General features: G+C 40.4%; 1 protein-coding gene across 1 annotated transcript in view; it reads right to left on the bottom strand.

The window, feature by feature from the left end:
- Positions 1-23,341, bottom strand: part of CNTN6 (contactin 6) — a 249,377-nt gene that overhangs the window by 49,460 nt on the left and 176,576 nt on the right. The window contains 4 exon segments of the mRNA XM_033131532.1: positions 7,900-8,050; positions 12,211-12,340; positions 13,824-13,960; positions 16,266-16,450. Of these exon segments, the coding sequence (XP_032987423.1) occupies positions 7,900-8,050; positions 12,211-12,340; positions 13,824-13,960; positions 16,266-16,450 (603 nt within the window).

Raw genomic sequence — 23,341 nt, 5'->3', positions numbered from 1 at the left:
GTTCCTGAATGTCCTCAGTCTTCTTTCTGCGGTGACATGTGCCTCTCTGCACTGCAGCTGTTGACCTGTCTGCCTCCCCACGAGACTGAGCTCATTCAAACTTATAAACCCAGAATGTTTCACAGGGACTGTCAAATTGGTTTGCAACTGTGCTTATAAATAAATGAGTAGTTCGACAAGTCATACTTGAGAATCAGATTTGTCACTCCAAATCAGCAGTTCTCAAACTAGGCTCTCAGGAGACCTCGGGGATTCTTGGGGCACACCAGGGGCGGGTGTTGAGCGGGGCTCTGGTTCTCCCTCCTGGACACGGGCCAGGCTGGCTAAATTTAAACTGTCATGAAATGGGAGCTTGCATTAATTTCACTGGGAACAATAAAAAAAGTTCCACTGTGCAAAAAAAAAAAAAACTAAACAGAAATTGGAAAATAACAACCAGTGACTAAAAACACTGCTCTAACAAACCCTCGCCTCATTTTGAAGATATTAACAAGCCTGACTTCCACACAATAGGAATGGCTTTCATTTTTTCAGCTGGGTCATAATGGTTATCAAGACAGCAATTCAATTTCTATCTATTTACTCCTATCTATTTATTTTCACAATGCCCGCCAGCATCAGTAAGAAGGTGTGGGTAGAACCATGTACCTGTCCAGCAACCATTTTCTTTCTAGGTAAGGAGCATTTTACTGTAAGCATATCAAGTAATCACTTCTTTGCTCAAAAGTCAAACCAAGAACAAAAAAAGGTTATTTGTACACATTGCACTAATTACTGACCTTTTCTGCCTATACAGTTATTGCTGTTGAATATCTATGTAAACTTTGGAAGATATAAATGTCACTCAGAAATTATCAGAAAGGACTCAAGTAATCGGACACCATTCTAGGCAAATTGTTTTCATATTTTCCAAAACTAAGTGAATTGAGGGCTTCCATAGTGAGATAAGATGAGGAGCAGAGCGTTTTTGTATAGGAAGTAAAATTCTGGAGGAAAAAAAGATTAAATGAAGTTTCCCTTTTTTAAGTAACATGTTTGTACCCATGCAGTGTTTGGGTGATATTCAATAGGCTCATCTTCTCTTGGGAGCAGAGAGTGTGGATGTATAGAAAGACTGGTTCCTCAGCCCCGCTTCTTTCCTACTGACCCAACATCTTGGGCATGGCCCTGGGATCTGCATTTTTCATCAGGTTCTTATATGTGATCAAACTTGAAACCTACCGACAGAGCTATGAGCTTACACACTTCTGGTATAGGGTACAGGACAGGAACCTATAAGGTCCATGTACTTGAGGACCTTCTGTGCTCCATCATACTCGCCCTGGGTTGAAAGCCACAGGGTGGATTACCCATCATTAAACATTTTACATATGGACTACAGCAACAGTCATCTAACCCAAGACAGCGGTGTGAAACAGCACACCAGCCGGGCAGGCGGGAGTTAAAGGCAGGCTTTCCATCTTTAGTGACCGGCCGGCAGGTGGTCCTGCATGCATTGTGCTAAAGGGGCACTGATCCAGACCTGGAGAGGCCAGTGGGATAAAGGAGGGAGGGTGGGATGGCAAGAGGGGGAAATGAGAGCGAGACTGACAGTGGTACACGCAGGACCTGAGCTTGTTACATCTCTGGTGACAGAGGCATGACTCTCAGATGGCTCCTGACACCGTCAGGATGTACACCCTGGGAAAGGCTCGCCATGACAAGGCTCTCAGGAGTTGAGCATGAGCAATTTAAAATTTTATTACAACGAGGGAGCACAGAAGGGAGGATGGCATAAGCCTGGCATTGTGCAGACTGTCATTCTTCCTAAAACATGGGGACATATGGTTCATTTGCCTGTTTGATACTCATGCTACCTGATGTACTAAGCACTATTACATTAAGTAATTGGTGACACAAAATAAAATTAAGTTTATTTGCTTGCTCCATTAGGAAACCCTGAGGAAGAGAAAGGGTAGAGCAGCTTGCTTACCAGTTGCTTTGTTCGGGCTAAAACTGCATTGAAAAGGTGTGTGTGTGTGTGTGTGTGTGTGTGTGTGTGTGTGTGTGTGTGTGTGTCTTTTATTAAGACTGAGTATTTGGGGCAAAGGTAGAAGAAAAAGACACAGTGATGATTTAGAAAGCAGACATTGAAAGACACTTAGAGAAGGGTCGAACTGGAAGGGAGCGTCATATAATGGGCTCTGTCACACCCAGGCTGCCAGACCCTCATTGGCTGCTGCCCCATCTGGCATGATGTGTACGAAAAGTCCCTGGGAGACAACACAGTGGGGGCTCAGTGCTGGGCAACAGGTTCTGTAACTAAAGGAACTACTTTGTCTAGGTAGTTTAGCAATGAGCAGATTGAAGCCAAACTAATTTTTATTCTGTTCCCTTTCTGTGTCACTGTGATAAGGGCTTTCAGATAGCTCCTCTCAAGGGTACCTTTTTACCCACGAAAAGAAGGAAAATCAAGGGACTGGCTCAATACCTATCAGTTGTCTCTTGGCACAGAGAATGCCCTGTCCCTCCCTCTCATCCTTGTTCTCCTCATCTCCGCTTCCACTCTCCACAGTTTTCTGCCATCTTTCAAAAACCCCCATCCTTTCCCCACAATGGACTGCTGTGGCTAAGAGGGATGTCTCTGTTTGTTGGAGTGCCACACAGGTGGAAGTGGAGTGGACCCACCAAATTTGGGCTTGAAGACAAAAATACCGAGTAAGCATCACTATTAGATACCATGCTACCTAGTGGGCTCCCACATTCCCACAAGGTACATGCATTTGGCCAAGGGTCCTGAGCCACACAGGATTTAATGGTATCATTGTTGTAAAACAAAGCATACAAAATCCGTGACTGGAGAAGCTCTGTCTGTAACTAGGTTCATTTCCATCTCCATCATCTCCATCTCCATCTCTATTATCTCCATTTCCATCTCTATCTCTATCATTTCCATCTCTGTTATCTCCATCTCCGTTTCCATCTCTATATCCATCTCTATCATCTCCCTCTCCATCTCTATCATTTCCATCTCTATCATCTCCATCTCTGTCGTCTCCTTCTCCATCTCTATCATCTCCATCTCTGTCATCTCCCTCTCCCTCTCTATCATCCCCATCTCTGTCATCTCCATCTCTATCATCTCTATCTCTGTCATCTCCATCATCTCCATCTCTCTGTCTCCATCTCTATCTCAATCTCCATCTCTATCATCTCCATCTCCATCTGAGCCCCAGTGAGTAGAGGTAATGGAATTGGTCCCCAGCATCTAGCAACCTTCTTACTCCAAGTATGTGGACTATGTTCACATTCTGAGGGGTAGAATCTCTGGGTGAGTTTGATTCTTGAATTCCAAAATGTTTGTGCATTTAGTTCTTTGACATACTGGGATAAAAGTGGTACAAGCAAAGCCTGTGACAACTATGTTTCTCAGAAAAGTATCTGAAGTCGAAAAAGGCTGTAGTTTAATTTTTGAGATATACAACATTGGCATACTTCCCAACATATACCGTGTTTTCCCGAAAATAAGACCTAGCTGGACAATCAGCTCTAATGCATCTTTTGGAGCAAAATTAATATAAGACACAATATTATATTATATTATATTATATTATATTATATTATATTAAAGACCCGGTGTTATATAAGACCTGGTCTTATATTGTAGTAAAATAAGTCCAGGTCTTATATTAATTTTAGCTCCAAAAGACACATCAGAGCTGATTGTCCAGCTAGGTCTTATTTTCGGGGAAACACAGTAGGAGGTATTTAAAATGATTATTTATCAATGACCATATATCTGTCCTATAGCTGGGTTTTATTTTATTTTGTTTTTAGGAAATTAGGGAGAAATTTGGTTGATTTTTTTTTTTTTAGGAAAATGAGAAAGAAGTGTAGATTATTTATTAATTCAACTATTATTCTTTCAATAATAGGAAAAAATTCTCTCCGCCTCTTTATTTTTGTTGTTCAGAGCTTGTATGGCCATCGACCAGACCTCAGGTAATTCCAGCATTGCCTTTTGAGCTGTCTGTCCAACAGCCGAACATTTCCCTGAACAAGTAGCCAGCAGTCACTGGGCACAAGGAGATAAATCTAGGCCTTTGATTTCTGTCAGTTCACTTGCTAAGTGGACCCACAAGGAAAAAAAAAAAAGCAGCGATTAATCAAACCTAGCAGATGTGGAATTGATTCCCGGGTTGCCTGAGAAGGCCTTGCAGAGATGAGCTTAATCTATATTCATGTTGACTTTCTGTGATGAGGTGTATGGTTCTGCTCCGGCTGGCGGAGTTGAGAACGTGCCACTGGGATTTGCATACAGGACAGGATTGGGGCAATAAACACACCCAATGGCAGGAGACTGTACACAGGTCACCCAGTCCCCTTAGCGAGTGACTAACAAGTAGAATTGAGACTGAACCCAGATCTGCTGATTCCAAGAAGTTTAAAGAAACACACTTCTCAGCAAAGGATGTTGGGTGCCACGCAGTTGGCTAGCTTGGCGTTCCACCCACAGCCCCTAGTGGAGAATTTGGGATGTAACAGGTGCTCATTTAATATTTACAGAACAAATGAATGCACACAGCACAGGCCTATTCATTATTAAATGAGTTTTTGAGTTAACTTCAAAACATCTTAAGAAAGGTAGACATAAACAAAACCCTGGGAACTCTAACTTCCACTGATTTAGCAGCACAGAAAATATTCACTGCACCTCCACTCTGTCCCAGGTTGGTGCTGGATGCTGGACCCATGAGGACCTCCCAGCCTCGCTGCCAGGGCGCTCTGCGCCCTCTGAATTCATCCCACCAGATCATGTTAGCGGTTTTGACAATTTGCAGCAATGACCATGTTTAACTCAATCACTTGGTCACATGGGCAGGTCAGTAAAACCTATAAAATGATAAGTACGATTGAATTGGCAATTACAACCTGCCAGGTTAATGTATTGCATTGATTTCTAATATGTAGTTTCCATTCTGGCAGTCACTGCATAGGTATAGTGTTTAATGTTTCCTAAAGTTGTTTTCCCACTGTTTCATCTTAAATAAACCCAAGAAACATTGTCCTCAAAGAAAACAAATGTAGGCTGGTGGTTTTCTCCTGGGTCAGGTCCCTCACGAGTGACAGAACTGGGACCAGATCCCTGCGTTGTCATCCCCAGTGCGGGGCTCTTCATAACACGTCCCAGTCTGTCCCACAGGAACACACTTTGGCAGTCTAGGTGCTTTTCTGAATGAACAGGCACCCCCAAAAGAATGAGGTGGATGTCATATGACCATCAACTCCCAGGAAACAGGCAGACTTTGGAGTCTGTAATGCCATCTACCTATTTTCAGCTGGAGGAAAACCCGTCTACTCTGACAACCTGCCACGGATATAGACGCAAAGATAGAGCTCTTAAAATAGTCACGACTTCATTTGTGGCACACAGGCCAATGACAAACATCTTAACCAGATTCAGAATTATTGCTCGATCTGAAATTAGCTTAAATCCTGTGACAAGGACCCTTCAAAAAATAAAGACTAGGGTATGTTCTCCATTATCTGTAGCGAAAAAAAGGTCTGGATACGGAGATTGGAGACTTCGCATCACGTCTCTCCTTCGTCAGTTACTAGCTATGTAATGTGTGCTGTCTCATTCATCTAAGAGCAGAGGAAACTGTGTGTGTATATACACACTGGGCTGTGGTCCCACTGAGCTGTGGTGCGGCCTTTGCAAATCGCCGCTGAAGGTCACCTGGACCTGGCAGAGGTGTGCGTCCACCATCACCACCTTCTGCTGGGCTCGATTTGTGCTTTTTGACTATTTGGATACGTGTTCAGGGGATCATTTTGTGTATTTGGTTGTTTCCTTTGGTTGAAACCTGTAATGAAATCCTAAAGCAACGGAGCGCGGGAGTAGGGAAGACGGACCTGTGAGGAGAAATCACAGGGGTCGTCCCCTTAATCGCAGTGAGACAATGCTGAAGCTGATATGGTATCTGTGACAGAAAAGATCCCAACTCACTGTGCGTGGAGCAAAAGGAAATAAACCAAAAACCTGAAAGGCTGTTTCAACAGTTTTCCTAGTGCTCTTAAATTTTGCTCTCTCTGATTTTCATACTTTTATCCGAATCTTCTTCCTTTTCTCTTTCCCCACACACCTTGCATTTGGGCCTTTCGAGGTTCCGGAAGGGGAACAGTCACTCGTGCTGTGGCCAAGACCTTCCAGCCCCTTCAGTAAAAGGTAGGGCCAGTCAGGTGACCGCAGCCGAGGCACGGAGCCGAGCCCTGCTCTGGGTCCTGAGCTTTCTGCTCTGCCGCAGAGCATCCAACCCTTGTTAGACTTCAGCAGTGGGAGAGGACACTGCCGGGGTTTACACATCGTCCTCTGGGAGAGCGTGCAGCAGTCCCCCAGGCGGTCCCGGCACAGGATGGCCCCCCACAGCTTTCCCTCAGCCCCCTCCCACCTCAGCTTCCAAGCACCTGTTCTTCCATCTTGACCCATCTCCTCAAAAACAGCTTTTCTCTGAAGCTGGTGACACCTTATCTAGTCATCCTTTCTGACATAGGTATTCATCCACAGATACACATTGAGTATGGGTTCTGCCAAGACACAGGGCGCATGGAGATAAACTCAACAGAACCTGCCCTGGGAAAAGCTCTGTCCAGGGTTACAGAGGCCACTGGAGACCAGCGAGTAGGGAAAGAAATAGCGCCTTAGACGGGGCCTTCCCTGGTGCATCTCGTCACATCAGGACAGGGCCGGAGACACAGCATGTTCACCCATGACATAGCCCTCCATGGGCCAACACAGATCCCTGCTCAGTGCTCGGTTTTAACCTTTTCTCTCCTGCTTGACCACATGTGCACTCCAAGGACCAGATGTAAAAAAATGGGGTCCCTGCCTCCAGCCTATGGGCATTTTTTCTGGTTCAGAAGATTCAACGCCAGTGTCCAGATTTCTGGCTTTTCTTGAAATGTTGAACATTCTAAACCCTGGGGTTACCTCCCCACAAAATGGCATTTGACGGGGTTCGTCGTTCTGGTTCTGTTAGGTTCAGAGGTCACTCTCCAGTCCTTCAGAGTCCTATCTTACAAGACAGATTACCATTTTCCATCACAGTTCCACTGTCCCTTCTTTCCCCTGGCCTGTCTCGTTCATTTGTTACATCTCTGGCCTGGTTTGCATATGAGTTCATAACACGTATGATGCTAAAGAAATGCTCATTGAACCATGTTTATATCTTTAGCACAATAGCCACTCTTAGAAGTACTCCACCGTGCTTCTAATCACCCGGTAACACACACACCATTAAACAGAGCTGCAGCTAGGTCTAGACATCTCTAGCTATACACGGGTCCACAGTACAATGGGGTGCAGAAAGTACAGAAAGTAGAGAAAAACACCTGTTTTGTTTAGTCAAAAATGCTCGTAGAAGACATGTTAGGACGAGGATTCCCCCCCACACACACATACATCATTCATTATGGAAGAAAAGCTCTCTTCCTTCTCTACAGGAACCTGTCCACGTTTGTTCCTGTGGTGAATCCATTTTGTCATGAGGGGAACACCTGTGTGACTATTTAAAACCACCACACCAGGTGTGTGAGTCTCTGTCCTTGAGTATGCTCTCAATACTGATTCTCAGCAGGCTGTGTCGGGAAAATCTCTTCCAGCTGAATGTAGGAAAGTTCTTAAAGGATTTTAAAAAATACGTCGATTACAGGCACACACACAGAATATACTGCAGGTCTTAGCTTTAGAAGGTTCTTTTGATTTTACTGTCATGTGAACAATTTCTGTATCTCCAGATATGCAGTTATCACTCTACCATAAGGGGGGACATTTTGGAAGACCTAGGAAACCCTAAAAATTTGGCAGATATTGTGCTACAAAATATTTCAAACTATTAAAACAAATAAAGATTCAGGTACCTTCTGCTCTGTCTCAGGCTATCCGTTCCTCTTTTCCAGGTGACAGCTGCCTTGGGGAAAGCGTTTGGTTTGCATTCGATAGCAATGTTCCCACCGACTTGAACAACTGAATTTTTCTTAATGGGATTTTTGGAGAAATCAGGAGCTGAGGCTAAAAATGAAAAATTTGTAAAAGTTGTTAAGTTACATAAATAACATGTAGTAACCCAAGATGTAGCTTGGTATACTAGGTGGATTCTAATATTTGCACCCAGAACATTTTCTTACATTACTTGGTTCAAGGTGTTCTGGGGTCAGATATTGATCGGCCTGGCATTTGGAGTCTGTATTTCCATTTGTAAAATGAAGATGACAATAGATATTACCTCAGAAATCTGGTGTGGGGATTAAATAAGATTATGTGTGCTAAGTGTAATTTATTTTTCTTTTGGTGCTGATCATTGCAATACCAAAAGCCAGAGGATGAGGGGGAAAGCAAGTTAGAAAAAGTCACATTCGGAATTTACAATAAAGATGTGAAGAGACAGAAGAAGAATTTTAACCCTGATTAGGGAAATCACTAAACATACTCCAGCTGACATCTTTATACCAGAGGTGCCAAAAATAATGTATAAAAATGGACACTTTGGTTAATGTTGCTCAAGCAGTAGTTCGCTGTAATTGGAAGTGTCAGGACACTGATGGTAACCACTTTGAGCACCTCTTGTAATTGCAGAAGTCAAATGTGACTTGTATTCATCTTTCATGATCTGTATATATCAAGATTACAATTTTAATACAGTTTTCCTTTCTTAAAATGTGTATACATTTTTTTGGCACCCTCTATATATCTATATGTCCATATCTATAATCTATCAAATATTTATCATCTATCTATCTATCTATCATATAACAATGAAATACCATGGAAATAAAACAGAAATGCTGTATCACTGAGTCAGATTTTTTTTCAGGTAAACCTTTAACTAGAAATATGTAAATAATTTGCCTTCAAGGTGAGTAGACCATTTTTAAAATAACATCTTTGTCAGTTTCAACTTTGTCCCCACTAAATGAATATTGAACAAATACGAGATCATGAGGGTGGGAAATTATTGAACTGTCTGGGGTGCGTCCAAGTCCATCCAGCTTAATGGATGTGGGAGCCCATGTATCTGAACCCCGTTCCTAGCCTAGAGCCCAGTGAAGTTCTTTGTGATACACCATGCTGTCCTGCTTCTGGGTAGTTCAGCTGCTGCTTCTCTGCCCCCCAAACCCCGCACACACTTTCCTTCTGAACTCAGCTTAAAGGGAATGTGCTCAATTTAGGTTATGTTCAACTTGTCACTTACCCAATTCTTGACCATAATCATCATAATATTTTAAAATCTGGCTTTTTTTCCTCAGTGAAACTATGGTCTATGAAGATGAAGATCTCTTTAGTATTAGTAATGATATTTTGGGGGCTTAGGACACCATACAGGTTTAATAAGTAGCGGTGATGGAAAGAATGAACAAACAAATCAATATCATCACCGAAGAACTCATAGGAGGACATTGTATCTTTTCGTTTGATCCTTCTTCCCTCTCATCACTTTCTTCCCACCACTAAGAAAGTCTTGGGATGGAAGAGATCAATGAGTCATTTACTGTGACAAATACCGCTGGTGGCTGTCCCTAAATATCATTCTCAAACTTCTTTATCTCAATGTTTTCCACTATACAGAATTATTTTCCCAGCTTCCCTTGAATTCTCAAGTAAAGGAAAAAACAAAAAAGAATGAGAGCCCAAGTATTAAGTTAAAGGAACCATCCTCTTTGTTCAAAATCCTGGCAGAACTATCTCAAAACTAACATGTAAACATAAAATAAGATCAAGGGAATTGTAAGTATACCACGATAATAATGCACAAATGCAAAACCACGTCCAGTTGTATGCGTGCACCAAATTCCTGATGAATCTGATGAGGTAAGGACATTTTTCAAATCTTATCTTGTCTGAATTTGAGCCTTTAGCGTCGCTGGGAACTATGAAAACAATGGCCTCAGCTAATGATTTCAAAGTCAGAAGCTCCCGTTTGGGATTTGTGCTGCCCCTTTGGTTCTGTCGACTCTAGGATCCCAGCTGTGGTGTCTGCATGCTCCTTGCCTGCCTCTTCTCATTCAGGTCTCAAACACAATGTCTCCTTTTCTAAGAAACCTTTCCCAGCTGCTCCCTTCAGCTCTTTCTACTAGGTTGATGTCAAGCCACATGCTCTCATAACAACTTCTACTTTTCAATTGAACTTGTTATAATTTTAATTACATAACTATGTCCAAAGATCCATAAGGGCAGGGACCATGCTTATCTTCATCATCATTGTAGCTCAAATATCTGGCATTGTATAATTACTCAATAAATATTTGTTGAATGAATGAATCATCATGGTAAGAAAGAGGACGAGTTCTATCAAGCCTTCACAACACCCTACACTAGTAGTCATGTGGTAGGGTTCTAGCCAATGACATCTAGACAATGTCATGTGGAGGGGTCTAGCCAAGGGATAGACATGGTCAGTTCTGTCCCCTCTCTCCTCTCTTGCCTTGAGTATGGTGTTGATTTCGGGAGCTACAGCAGCCTTCCTGGAACCATGAGGCCACAAGCATGAGGAAAACATTTAAAAAATAACATCATCAAGGTACAGTGCCATAGCTCGGCCATCACCCCTGAACTCCTCATTAACAGATAAAATAAATCTGTGTTTAAGTCACTAGAAATTGAGTTCCCTTTTTCAATTTTTTAATTTGAAGCTGAAAACATTCCTGATGGATCCTTCTTTTTAAAATTAAATTTATTGGAGAGACAATGCTTAGTAAAATTATATAGATTTCAAGTGTACATTTCTATAACATGTTATCTCTATATTGCATTGTGTGTTCACCACCCAAAGTCAATTCTCCTTCCATCATCATATATTTGACCCCTTTACCCTCTTCTACCACCACCTTCCCCCCTTACCGTCTGGTAACCACTAAACTATTGTCCATGTCTATAAGTTTTTGCTTGTTTATTTGTGTTGTTTGTTTGTTGCTTTCCATTTTAAATCCCATATATGAGTGAAGTTATATGGTTCTTGACTTTTTCTGTCTGACTTATTTCACTTAGCATGATGATCTCAGGACATACAGATGATCAATAGACATATGAAAAGATGCTCAACCTTACTAATCATTAGAGAAATGCAAATATAAACCATAATGAGATATCACCTCACTCCTGTCAGAATGGCTATCATCAATAAATCAACAAATAGCGAGTGCTGGCAAGGATGTGGAGAAAAGGGAACACTCGTGCACTGTTGGTGGGATTGCAGATTGGTGCAGCCACTTTGGGAAACAGTATGGAGTTCTTCAAAAGGTTGAAAATGGAACTACCTTATGACCCAGCACTTCCACTCTTAGATATCTATCCAAAGAAATCCAAAACACTAATTTGAAAAAAAATGTATCCCTATGTTAATTGCAGCACTATTCACAATAGCCAAGACATGGAAACAGTCAAAATACCCATCAATAAATGATTGGGTAAAGAAACTGTGGTACATGAGTGGAGCATTACTCAGCCATAAAGAAGAATGAAATCTTACCATTTGCAACAATATGGAAGGACCTAGAGAATATTATGCTAAGTGAAATGAGTCAGACAGAGAAAGACAAACACGATATGATCTCACTTATATGTGGAATCTAAATAGCATACTATACAAACAAATTAAACAGAAATAGACTCAGAGATACAGAGAAAGAAAACCGATAGTTGCTAGATGGGAAGGGGTGGAGATGGGAGAGAAGGTGAAGGGATTAGAAAACACAAATAATAGTCACAATATAGTCATGGGGATATGAAATATCTAACTATTATGTTGCTTTGTACACATGAAATTAAAAAAAAGAAAGAAAGAAAGAAAGAAAGAAAGAAAGAAAGAAAGAAAGAAAGAAAGAAAAAATCCATCTATGTTGTAGCAAATGGCAGTATTTCATTTTTTCTTATGGCTTAATGATATTCCATTGTATATATGATGGATACTTTTTGAATCATATTCAGAACCTCAGCTAGGACCAGCTTTGCAGGAGCCTGTTCTGGTTTGGTGTACCCAATGGTGGTCTCCTCTGGGAGCCTTAATGGATTGCCCAAGCAGAATAATAATTATCATCTTGCATTTTTTAAAAGCTAATTTAGACATTTCCCATTATTTCAAGGGAAAGCAATTTCAAATTTACAGAGAAATTGGGTTCAATCATAGCTTGCTAAAATGTCATTTTGACTTTTTTGGTTATAAAGGAATGACTTACCTAATACTCTCAATTCTGCATTTGCATAAATTATCTGATATTTGTTTTCAGCAGCACACTGGTAGACACCAGAATCTGACACATTCAGCATAGTTATGATAAGTGTCCCATTTTCTATTTGAATTCTTTCCTAATAAAAGAGAAGTCATATAAAGATGCTAGTATGTTAACATAGGTGTTCTCTTAATCAGAATATATTATGGTTGTGCATATCTGTGAGACATGATATCTGGGTGGATGAGAACTGATGTTTACAAAGATGAGCTGAACATACTGCAAGATCCTGAGCAGCTATCTGAAGTTCTAAAAAAGTAGAAATATGCTTAGTATCATTTTAGTGGTTTGTATATTTTATATGATCCCAATTCTTTGAAAATTGGCATTCTCTGCATAGAATGTACATTAAGCTTCTGTGATATGGTATATAAATACTTTGGAACACACCATCATTCCAATTATTCCAGAAAACATGGTTGACACTAATATTAGACATGGATATTAAAGTATTTACTTGCCTTCCCATCATAAGGTCTCAGAAATATTTGAAATGTGATCACTCGATAATTTTCTAATTGTGTCATAAGTAGGAGGAGTTGAATTTTCTTCTCTGCAGCTGACTATAAGGTGTGCTTCAACAGCCAAAATCCGTTACAGAGTCCCATTTAGGATGTAGAATTTCAATTTTGAGTGCACACAACGAAATCGTTTAATATTGCAAACACAATTAAAAGTAAATATTTCAAGGTACCTATTACCATCTCTAAAGATACACAACTTGGCTGGAGGAAGCAGAGAATGTTATATGAAAAGGCGTGCAGGAAGAAAATTCCACTAAAGCTGAAACAAAAACCATTATATTCAGCTTCTAAACAACAGATATTTTTGTGTCTCTGGCGATGGCTACATGTACAAAGTAAAATGAAGAATTAGCACAATTATTTGGATAATTTGATGGGAAAAACAACTCTGTCTTGTTTTCTGAGTATTGTAGAAAGAAGTATGCTTGAGGTCAGAAAATGTGGATAACTGCCCCAGTTCTCCACTTTCCTATGGGTTTAGAGATAATCGTTAGTTTTCATAAAAGCAAGATACTGGGTAATCAGTAAGAACTTGGGTCCCGAGATCAGACAGACTAAGTTTCAGATACTAATTCTAACATTTACTAGCTGCTGCGTGACCTGGACAAGTGACTAAACCTCTCTGAAATCAATTTTCTTCATCTATATAAAAAATAATAACCATATCTCTCTCATAAGGTTGTCATGAGGATGCAATAAAATAAAGCGTAGAAAAATGTTTAACATGGCCTGTGTCATATGAGAATTCAATAGGTATTAACTATGAAGATGATGATGGTGACATGATAATGTTGATGGTGATGGTGATGGTGACATCTGAGTGTAACTTTATCACTGAGCAGTATGTGACTTTGTGTGGAAAATGTGGCTAATATTAACAGCTACTTTGAGTTTAATTAAATAAATTAGTATATATAAAGAGTCCACTACATTTCCTGACACCGGCTAAACATTCAAAAAACATTTGTTGTTACTGTCAGTGACAAACGTTCCCAGGTAGGCAGGGTAGTTTTTAATACCAACACAGTTGCTTACCTCTGGGCTAAGGCGCTCACCGTTTTTCAACCATGTGTACCAAGGGTGTGGTTTCCCACTAGCCTTGCATTCCCAAAACAGGCTGTCATAGATAGACAGGTATGTGTTCTGGATTTTTCGCTCCCATTCTGGAGGGGCTGTTTCAAAAAGAGACAAAGACCAATTCTTTGGCAAGTCAGTCTTGAAGACACCACGCTCCAGGCCGAGGACTCACGATCAGAAGGAAAGGATCACAGGGGCTAGCGGCTCTCCACACACACGATTTGAAGGACCAGAAATGCAGGGGGCATCATGGGGCAACACATTGACTATAGCAGCGGACCTTTGGCACAAGATCCGTTTGTCACTTGTCATTTTGTGGCTCCTGTATAACAACTTGGGACTTGTGGAAGAAGGTCCCAGTGCAGAACAAGGCCAGATAACAATTCCATGCTAAACACGAGTGCATGGGTCAAGTTAGAAAATGCAAGCCAAATCTGAACCTTTGTGGGCAAAAGGCCATTGTTTCTATTTGGTCTGAACTACTAAAAGTGTGTCTGTATCAGACATAATTACGATTCAATGGCTTGAAGCATAAATCCAATATGAGCCTCATCACGTTTTAGTAGGATGATAATCCTTTTTTTCCCCCTAGATAAAACTCTTGACAGGAATGAGAACTTGTGGATATGCACAGAGATTTGGCACCTAGCTTAATCCTGCGCATGCATTTCCCAAAACCTTATTTTCTTACCTGAGAAAGTTCTACATGACACTGAGGCCAAAAGCAGCAGACTGAACTCATGTTAAAGTGTTGGGAAGGTGAAAGGTTGTACTATTCTTACTATCATTCATGGAAACAGGTGGGGAATAAATTAAATGTCATAAAATTAATTGGTTTGTGGTGACATGTCACGTGAATGGGCTTAGACTGCCGTGCTGAGGAGGCAGGGAAGGCGGGACGGGTTTACTGGAGGAGGACTGTTCAGAGTTCTTATCTCAGATCCGACAAACATCTTTGATCTTGCTCAACTCATCTAAGGTTTCTTACCTATAACATCACTGAAAATCATTATTGCATCTTATTATTGTAAGAATCACATGAATTAGTATTTGTGAAGACTTCTTTACAAGCTAACAGTTGCTCTATCAGTGTAGGAGAAAGTATTTTCCAGTTTACAGGTACCTCCATTTTCTGCTTATATCTTTGTCTATTAAATAGAAAAATGACCTATCTATTAAAAACTAGCCAAAGCCTTTAATATCTTTGTACCACTAAAAACCTCAGTCACATCCTTACTATGTTATTTAGAAAAGATGCTGGATGCCAAATGACTTTCCTTTGTAAAGCAGGAGCTATTGACAGGAAGACATGCATTAATGTAAATGCAGATATATATATATATACACACACACACACGTTGGTTAGCATTGTTACAACTGTAGAGGAATATGCGGAGGAAATCATATTCTATGTATAAAACACTGCTTTTCCTTCTGGGTTAAAATTGAAAATCCTAAAGGAAATGGAAAATAATATAACCGAGGCACAATATGTTCTCCCCGCAGGACACTCAAGAGGCATCGCTGTGAGGTAATTATGATATCTTAGACTTTTCTAGTTATAAAAAAAGTATCTTTCTCCAATTACTTCATCAGGATTTTAAACATGTGACATATGAACATGTTATATGGTATTTTGACCACATATAAACTCAGTTTTAAAAAGTTCTCCAATATAGATATTTTAAATTTAGCAAAGAAGTTAAAAATATTTTAAAAGCACCATACATATTGAGAATTCTGGGTTATATTTTACAGTTTATTTGATTTAAAAAAAAAAGAAGAAGAAGAAGAAGTAGATCTCATGCCAATGTTATATTTTGGCCTGGATAAAAGAAGACATAAAAACAACTTGTAAAAAATATATGCTTTCATCACCGCTCTTAAATTCATGAGAGATTCTGGCAAACATATATATTTTTTAATGAAATAATTATTGTATTTTTCTATTATCTACAAGTGAGTAGACAAAAATATGGGAAACAGAAAGAAATACTGAAAACTACTATTCAGTCTTATGCTCCTGCCATTCTCTCCTCCTTTTGTAAATTCTGCTTAGAATGATAATTAAGATGGTCCTAGACTATTGCTGGATGTTCTATAGTAGATAAGTGGTTTCCGAGCTACCTTGGGTGATAAAGCTTTATGGCTTTAACATGACACTGCTGATATTTTCAAGGCAATTATAATAAACAATACCGTGCATAGACCATACTGAAGTTAAAGCCATATTTTAAAAATGGCTATTCTCACCCACTAAGCATCATATTAAGCATCCAACCGAGAACCGTGGCTTCCCTGTCTCTCTTGGAGACTTTTCCACACATGGCAATGACCTTCACATTTTACAATGAAGGGTACTACCAAATAGCTCACATACTTTTTGAAATGTTAGCTCACCATAGAAAATGAGTTGACCCTTTGCCAGGTTTCTTCCTCGAAGGTTGCCTGCAGTGCATTCGTAGAAGCCTTCATCTTCCTGTTGAAAGTTCGGGATTTCAAGGGTAGCCTGGGATTTGCTGTACTTGACTTTCCCTGGCAAGAGGCTTCCATCCAACCTCCTCCAACTAATCTCAGGGACTGGACTAAACAGTTACACCTCATTAGAATACAATCCGGGTTAGCCTTTGTGACAGCAGGATAAAACAAGAGTGTCCTTAAAAATAACTCTCAAGGAAAACAAATTCAATTAGTCCATCACATTGTGGGTAGATTTCAGATCATGCAATCATTCACCATTCACTCATTCAGCAATGTGTAATGCCTCATTAAATGCCTGCCATGCGCAAGTCACGGCAATGTGAACAGGGAATAAATCGGTGACTAAAATAGACACATTCTCTGCCCTCCCACTGCTGACAGATCAGTGGAGTAACATACAACAAACAAATACAAAATCAAATATATCTGTAAATGGCACTAACAGAAATAAAGGAACTAGGCTGCAGAGATAGTAACAAGATTATATCAATTGAAATATGGGGTTCAGAAAATTCTTTGAAGGACATGACATTGAAGAGTAGGCAAGCTCTTTCTGTAGTTATAGATTCTAAGACAAAAATACAGGTTCCTCTAAAGCTTAATTGGTACTAGTAGGTAACTGAAGACAAGTGATGGCTGAGCTGGATTACGGCAGAGGGGGACAGTATCGTGATGGATCCCCCTGAATTAGGAGTACAGGCTCTATGATCCTCAAAAAATATACTCATGTATAGTCTGTCTAAAATAAAAAGGAAAAACAACGATCACATAACAGATAACTTTGCATCATACCCCATCTCTTGTTAGAAAGAATTTGGAAAGAGTTTCTTTATTTATAGGACTTTGGCTTAATATCTTATATCTAATATCTTTGGTCTAATATGAGTATCTTTTAAAATAGCAAAAACACATAACATATGAATCTTAATGTGTCTAACCTAAGGAATGGATTTAGAAATTTGTGGTGTAGAAGACCTCGCTTTGCAGGTATAATATAACGAAATGCAGGCTGTGAATAAAATCACAACAGGAAAATAGTCCCTTAGAAACTAATCATTTACAAAATCAAATTCCAATCTATTTACATTAACATCTTTCCTTCCCTTCTGTCAAGTCACTCATCATTCCCTTACAGATTGTCGGATGATCTAAATATTTATAATCTAAATATATTGTCAATTAATAGTAGTAATAAAGTTATTTTGCAGTGCTGAATTGTAAACTTTGTTAAAGATGCAGGATTTTTTCAAGTCAACAAAACTAATGGGGAGAACCATCAGATCCCATGCCAAGTGGTTGACCACGCTCTGTAGAGTGCGAGCAGTAAGTGGCTGCAGAAAATTGACGGTGACTCAGAGAAGGCTTCTAGTACAACGAGAAACCTGAAAAAGCCCTAGGAACTTTGCACTGGCAAACAATTCCGATCCTTCCGTGCAAATCAAAGATATACTCTGTGTAGGAAAGCAGCCAGGCTCACACGTAATGTCAGAAAACGTACCCCACATGGATGTGTGATGCCGAATGTCTGTCTCAGAATTAGCATATCGTTACAGATGCAACTTGAATTTTCTTAAAATAAAGTTATTATCATAAATTTAGTTTCTGTGCTTTGAAAAAGCCCTGCCACATATCACACATTGAGGTTGGCATTTTAGGAAAATGGCATATTCCTGACAACAGTTAACCTCAGATAACTGGATTTTTTATTCATTCATTTTATGGGACACCAAACTAGTACAAATAGAAATGAAGTTCTAGAAGAAATTTTGTTCACATAGAAGAATCTTCACCAGTCTGGTGAATTTTACAGTATATGCAGAATTACCCAATTTTTAAAAATACGTGTTGTGCATATGTGAACATATGAAAAGTCACTACTCATGGGTGATGAGGGCATGAATGCTTTTTATTTCCCACTTTCTGTTTATCTCTATTTTCCTACACTGAGCATGTATTACCTGTGTAATAAAAGAAAAATTTAACAAAATCTATTTACAAAGAGAAAAATGGAGGTTCTGATACTTGTCTGAATGCAATACCTTTTCTAGTCTCTTCATGAGTTTCTGAAACTTATGACAAAGACATGAAAGTAACCAACTGAACAAGCTTTTCATCTCAAGCCTTCAGACAAACAATAATTTCAGTAAAGAGTAATTTTCCCATAGTTACATCATAGTGCTTTGTTTTGATTATGAAGACAGAGGTCAATTTTTAACATAACTAAACATCTAAGTCTCTGAAGCAGTAATAGAAGTTTGCTATTCAATAATAATGATTGCAATACTATTATAACAAATAAACTAATTAATACTAACCACAAACTGCATGCCAGGTGCTATGCACGTGTATAATGTGCACATATGATTTCACTGACTTTTCCCGGAAATGAGGTGGCAGAGCTGGGGTGTGTTCCCAGGCTGCTTTGCCACAGAAGCTGTGTGGTTAATCTCAAGGCAATACAGATACCACGGCTGTTTTAAGACCCTCCAACTAAGTGGGGGGAGGAGGGAGAAGAAGAAGTCCCACCAATCTCAACTATTCTGACTTTCCCCCCAAAACTCAGTGACGACACTGAAGCGACATTAGACAAGTGCTTTCCCTGAAGGGTGAAACAGCATATCCTCTGCAGATGCACCTGTCCAGTGCGGGCAGCGCAGTAGCAAAGGTCAGTGTTCCCCCCACATACCTCCTGATCCCCCGCCTCCCCAGATTCCACCGCAGGCAGCCCCTCCGGCTGCTGTAACCGACTCTGTCTTTGAACTGAGCTGACCACACCTGTGGCTTCAGGACAGAGCACACGATTCCGCTCTTCCCATCAGAGACTTGCGCACTGTGGCCACTGTGATTGGTCACCTACGGAAACCAGGCCACCCAATCAGAGACAACCAGACCCGATACTGGGATACCACCGGGAGAGCTTGTGAAGAGGAACTCTATTCACAGGGCTTTGATCAGACAGGGCAATAAGACTTGGAGTTTCTAGGCAACAATTTCTCCCCAAGTGGAAAAAGTACCCATTGAAAGCCAAAGCCAACACAAAGGAAAGAAACTTGGAATTCTTCACATGCAGAGATCAAATTATGCCTGATGCCTAGAAAATCTCTCTTTGAACATTCCAGTTAGTCAGTAATTCTTTTTGGCTTAAGCCTGTTTGAGTTATATTCCTGTTGCTTCCAACCAAAAGACCTGACAGATAGATTCTGTGTGCTTGGGTTCAAATGCTTATTAGGTTACTTTCCATCTGTGGGATTGAATGATATGCTGTGGTGGATTATTTCTGGATATTATGTTTTGTAGTTTAGATATGTGAGAATTCTCGAAGCAACTAAACTATCAAAAAATACCCAAATATTTAAACATTTTTAAATTTAAAAGTCTTATCAAGTGTATTGTGTGGCCACATTTCATGTTAACAAATTTCTAATGGGAAAAAAAAATCAAGCAGTTTTATAAATTTTCATAGCTAGCATTTAAATGCTGAGATTTTTGCTCAGATTGGTTCCATCACTGCTAACTAAGAAAGCCATGGTCCTGATTCACATTGGGGATATGAGATAGAGAGAGAATAAATGTAAAACAAAAGTGACAGTAATACATGTACATTTTAATGCAAAGTTCCCGTTTTCTCAGGAACTTCTTCTGAAGACACTAAATGAAGTGCTTCAGATTTTACACCCTCCCTCTTTTCTGCAGCCATCCCAAACGGACTGTGGGTGGAAAAAGCTGGAATTAACAAGAGATGAAATTATTTCAGCAGTGAGCTTCAGTTTTTAAGTGCAAGTTAATTTTTCCAACAAGGACCAGTCTATGTAAATAACTCTAATAATGACAGTAATGAACTACTACTAATACAATGAAGAGTGCGGCCCTCACACGGATATTTTATCACACCTACACAAGCATAGATCTTCTCATTTACAAAATGGAGATCAATAATAGTTCACGATTCCTTCCTAGGATTCTTGTGAGGATGAGATTACATAATCCTCACATGTGTTTAACCTGCTATCTAGCACGTCTTAAACAATATGTCTGAGCTCTAATGATAAAATTAATAAAATACCTTAAGACTTTATGATGTTATCGCAAGAGCAAGAATCCTTGCTCATGTTCACTTCTGCTCCCTGAGAAGCACTCCATCTGACTAGGGCTCAGGATGGAATGATTTACAAGTCGCCTGTAGACTGAAGTCAGACCTCAGCACAATGGGTCAGTGGCCACAGCAGCATGGCCATTTCTCCATCGCAGTGGGTTTCCTGCTCGTGCTGCTTAATATGCCACCTGCTAAGCATGTCTTGCCCAGTCACAGAGGTCACGTTCCCTCCCTCATCACGAAAGCAGAGACTGCTCAAGTGATACAAGACATGCTTTGGTGGAAAGTACCTTTCTTTTCCATCAGGCTAATCAACTAGGACCACTATGGTAAGAAGAAAGGGTATCAGATCGAGTTCTTCGAAGAGAAAAAAGAAATACTGTGGAAGAAACCTGAGTGTTTTTATGAATAGTAATAAGCATTAATTGAGTGCTTACTGTGTACCTGGCATTGTGACTGATGGCTTCCACGTGTCATCTGAGTTATAGCCTCAGCTGGCAGCTGCTGACAATCCTAATTACCTTATTGGAATGGTACTCACGTTTGGACAGGTAATTTCCCCCTAAATTATTACCTGCCAATTCTCCCCCACTCAGCCCCAGGACAGGCTAATTCATTGTGATCAAGCTTCCAGCCTTTGAGTCACCACCCATTCAATTATAAGCACCAGTTGACTGTCTCCTGTATCCTCAGCACTCTTTTTAGGATGTACCTACTTCGTCCACACTGATAATGTCAGTGAGGCGACATTCACTGTCAGTTCATTTTACTTTAAAATAAGTGGTCTATTTAAAATGCAAATTTAATATGTTAATTAATGTATGAAGAATGCCATGGAGCAATGGGGATCTCTGAGGGGGTCTTTAGACTGGAGACTATTGTCAAATGTCTTGAAACTGTGCCCTTATAAGTTAAGTCAAAATAAATGGCGCCATCATCCTAACTCCAGGTATCACCATTTCTGGCCACATTTTCCCTTCAGCTACAATTTCCACCCCCGCCACTTTTTTTTTAATCTTCACAAATATGATGTAGAAATAGAGCTTAAATACAAATCTCAATAAAGAAAAGCAACCTGAAGCACGTCTCTCATCCAAAGTTTCCTCACACCACAGACCAGGCATTCAGGGACCTTGGATTTCCAAGGGAGCCGTTTCTTACTCTGCTCCTATTTTCTAAATCAGGGTTGCCTGAAATGTGGCTCCTCACAGCTCTGAAATACTACCAGATAATAAAAGCAAAGTTTTCTTTTCCTTCTTTCTTTCTTACCCCCTCCTCTGTTTCTGTGCTTCTTAAATAAGCATTGCCATAAATAAGGACACGTACTCCATTCTCTGTCTTACTTCTTGTACTGAGTGAGCATCCTATTAATTTTATCTGAAGACAGAGAATACATTTGGTAACCATCTGGCCTAGTTCAACCTTAATTGGAAGTTAAATTAAAGCTCTCCACACACTAGTAGGAACTGTGTTTCAATTCTATACTTTTAGCCATAAATAGAACTTTCATTACTAGCGCTATTTGAGAAAGCTTCTATTTCTCCCCTGGATTTCTTAAACCTCATTATGCACAGCTTAAGTCCAGGCCATACCAAGTTTCTAACTAGAAACGAGTACAGAGAACCAGCTTCCTAAGACGCTTATGGTGGGATTATTCTTAACTTGAACCTCATTTCCGAAAATCCTGTCAGTGGATATTTTCAATAGAAGAGAGCGAAGCAGAATAACAAAACCAGCAAAGACAGCCTTTGTTAAATTTTCAAACTGTTCAGCTAGCTGCTTTCATTTCCACAACTTGAAATATTCATACAAAGAGCCTGGAATATGAGATGGTCCTATGGGGGTATGATACGGATAAATTCATGAGTTCTGCAGAAAAGCAATTGCACGGTATGGAAAGAGGGAGAACACTTTTCCGAGTGGTCTACAGGTTGGCGTGATCCAGGCCCACACTAGTCTGTCTACACCAGGTTTCCCTCAGGGAGGAGCCCGATGGTACAGGGTGTGAGTTTGCTGTTTGACACCACGACTGCTGCAGCCCACGGAAAAGCCACAAATGATTTGTTCACAGCAACAGAAGCAGAATGGCACTTGCCGCAGGGCGAAAACAAGGACGCAGGCAAATTGTGTGTGATGGAATGCAAATGAGCCTTAGCTTTGGGAAGCCACAACGGCTTCCCAGGGACCGGAGAAGGAGTCATCGTGGGAGTACACTTTGGAATCTAAAGCTGAAACCAAAACTAAGGCCTACTAAACTGCCTCTTGGTCATGATGATCAAACAGAGACTGGCAGGGCCTGCTGTCCAAATACTCCCTAGGAATTGTGTTACCACTTTCTACTCCTTTGAACCAAAGTAAAATAAGCACTAATTTACACAGGGACCCTAAACTGGAGCCCCTTATTTCAAGGTGTGGCCGAGCTGAGTAAGATCCTGCCCTTGGCAGCTAATTCACAGCTTGTCCATAATCTTTGTTATCTAAGGCATGTGAAGGAAGACGGTTAAATAAAGGTCACTTTGAAAAGAAATGTTGTGTTTGAGAATAAACCACTTTCCGTGTAAGAATCGAGGGTTTTGCTGCTCTGGATGCATTTCCCAGATGGGAAACACTGACATATGTGTCAAGGTAACTGACGAGTCCATTGGAGGTCAGTACAGGTCCACATCCTACGCCACGGGATTTCGGTCCAGGGCCTGGGCTCCAGAGCCAGCCTGACAAGCCCCAGCTCAGTACTGCTGCTGAAATTCCCTACATTCCCTGAGGGTGCTGTCTGGTTAATGGGAGTCGTGGTAATGGCTTCATAGGCTTGTCAGGAAGAACGGATGACAGAGCTCTCAACCATTATCCTTGCTACCCCTGCATGAACAAACCAGCACAAAACAAAACCACCCTCTTAGGCTTA

Source organism: Rhinolophus ferrumequinum, chromosome 17 (genome assembly GCF_004115265.2).
Source record: "Rhinolophus ferrumequinum isolate MPI-CBG mRhiFer1 chromosome 17, mRhiFer1_v1.p, whole genome shotgun sequence".
Lineage (NCBI taxonomy): Eukaryota > Metazoa > Chordata > Mammalia > Chiroptera > Rhinolophidae > Rhinolophus > Rhinolophus ferrumequinum.
The sequence above is the reverse complement of the archived record's forward strand: the minus strand, read 5'-3'. Positions and strand labels throughout refer to the sequence as shown.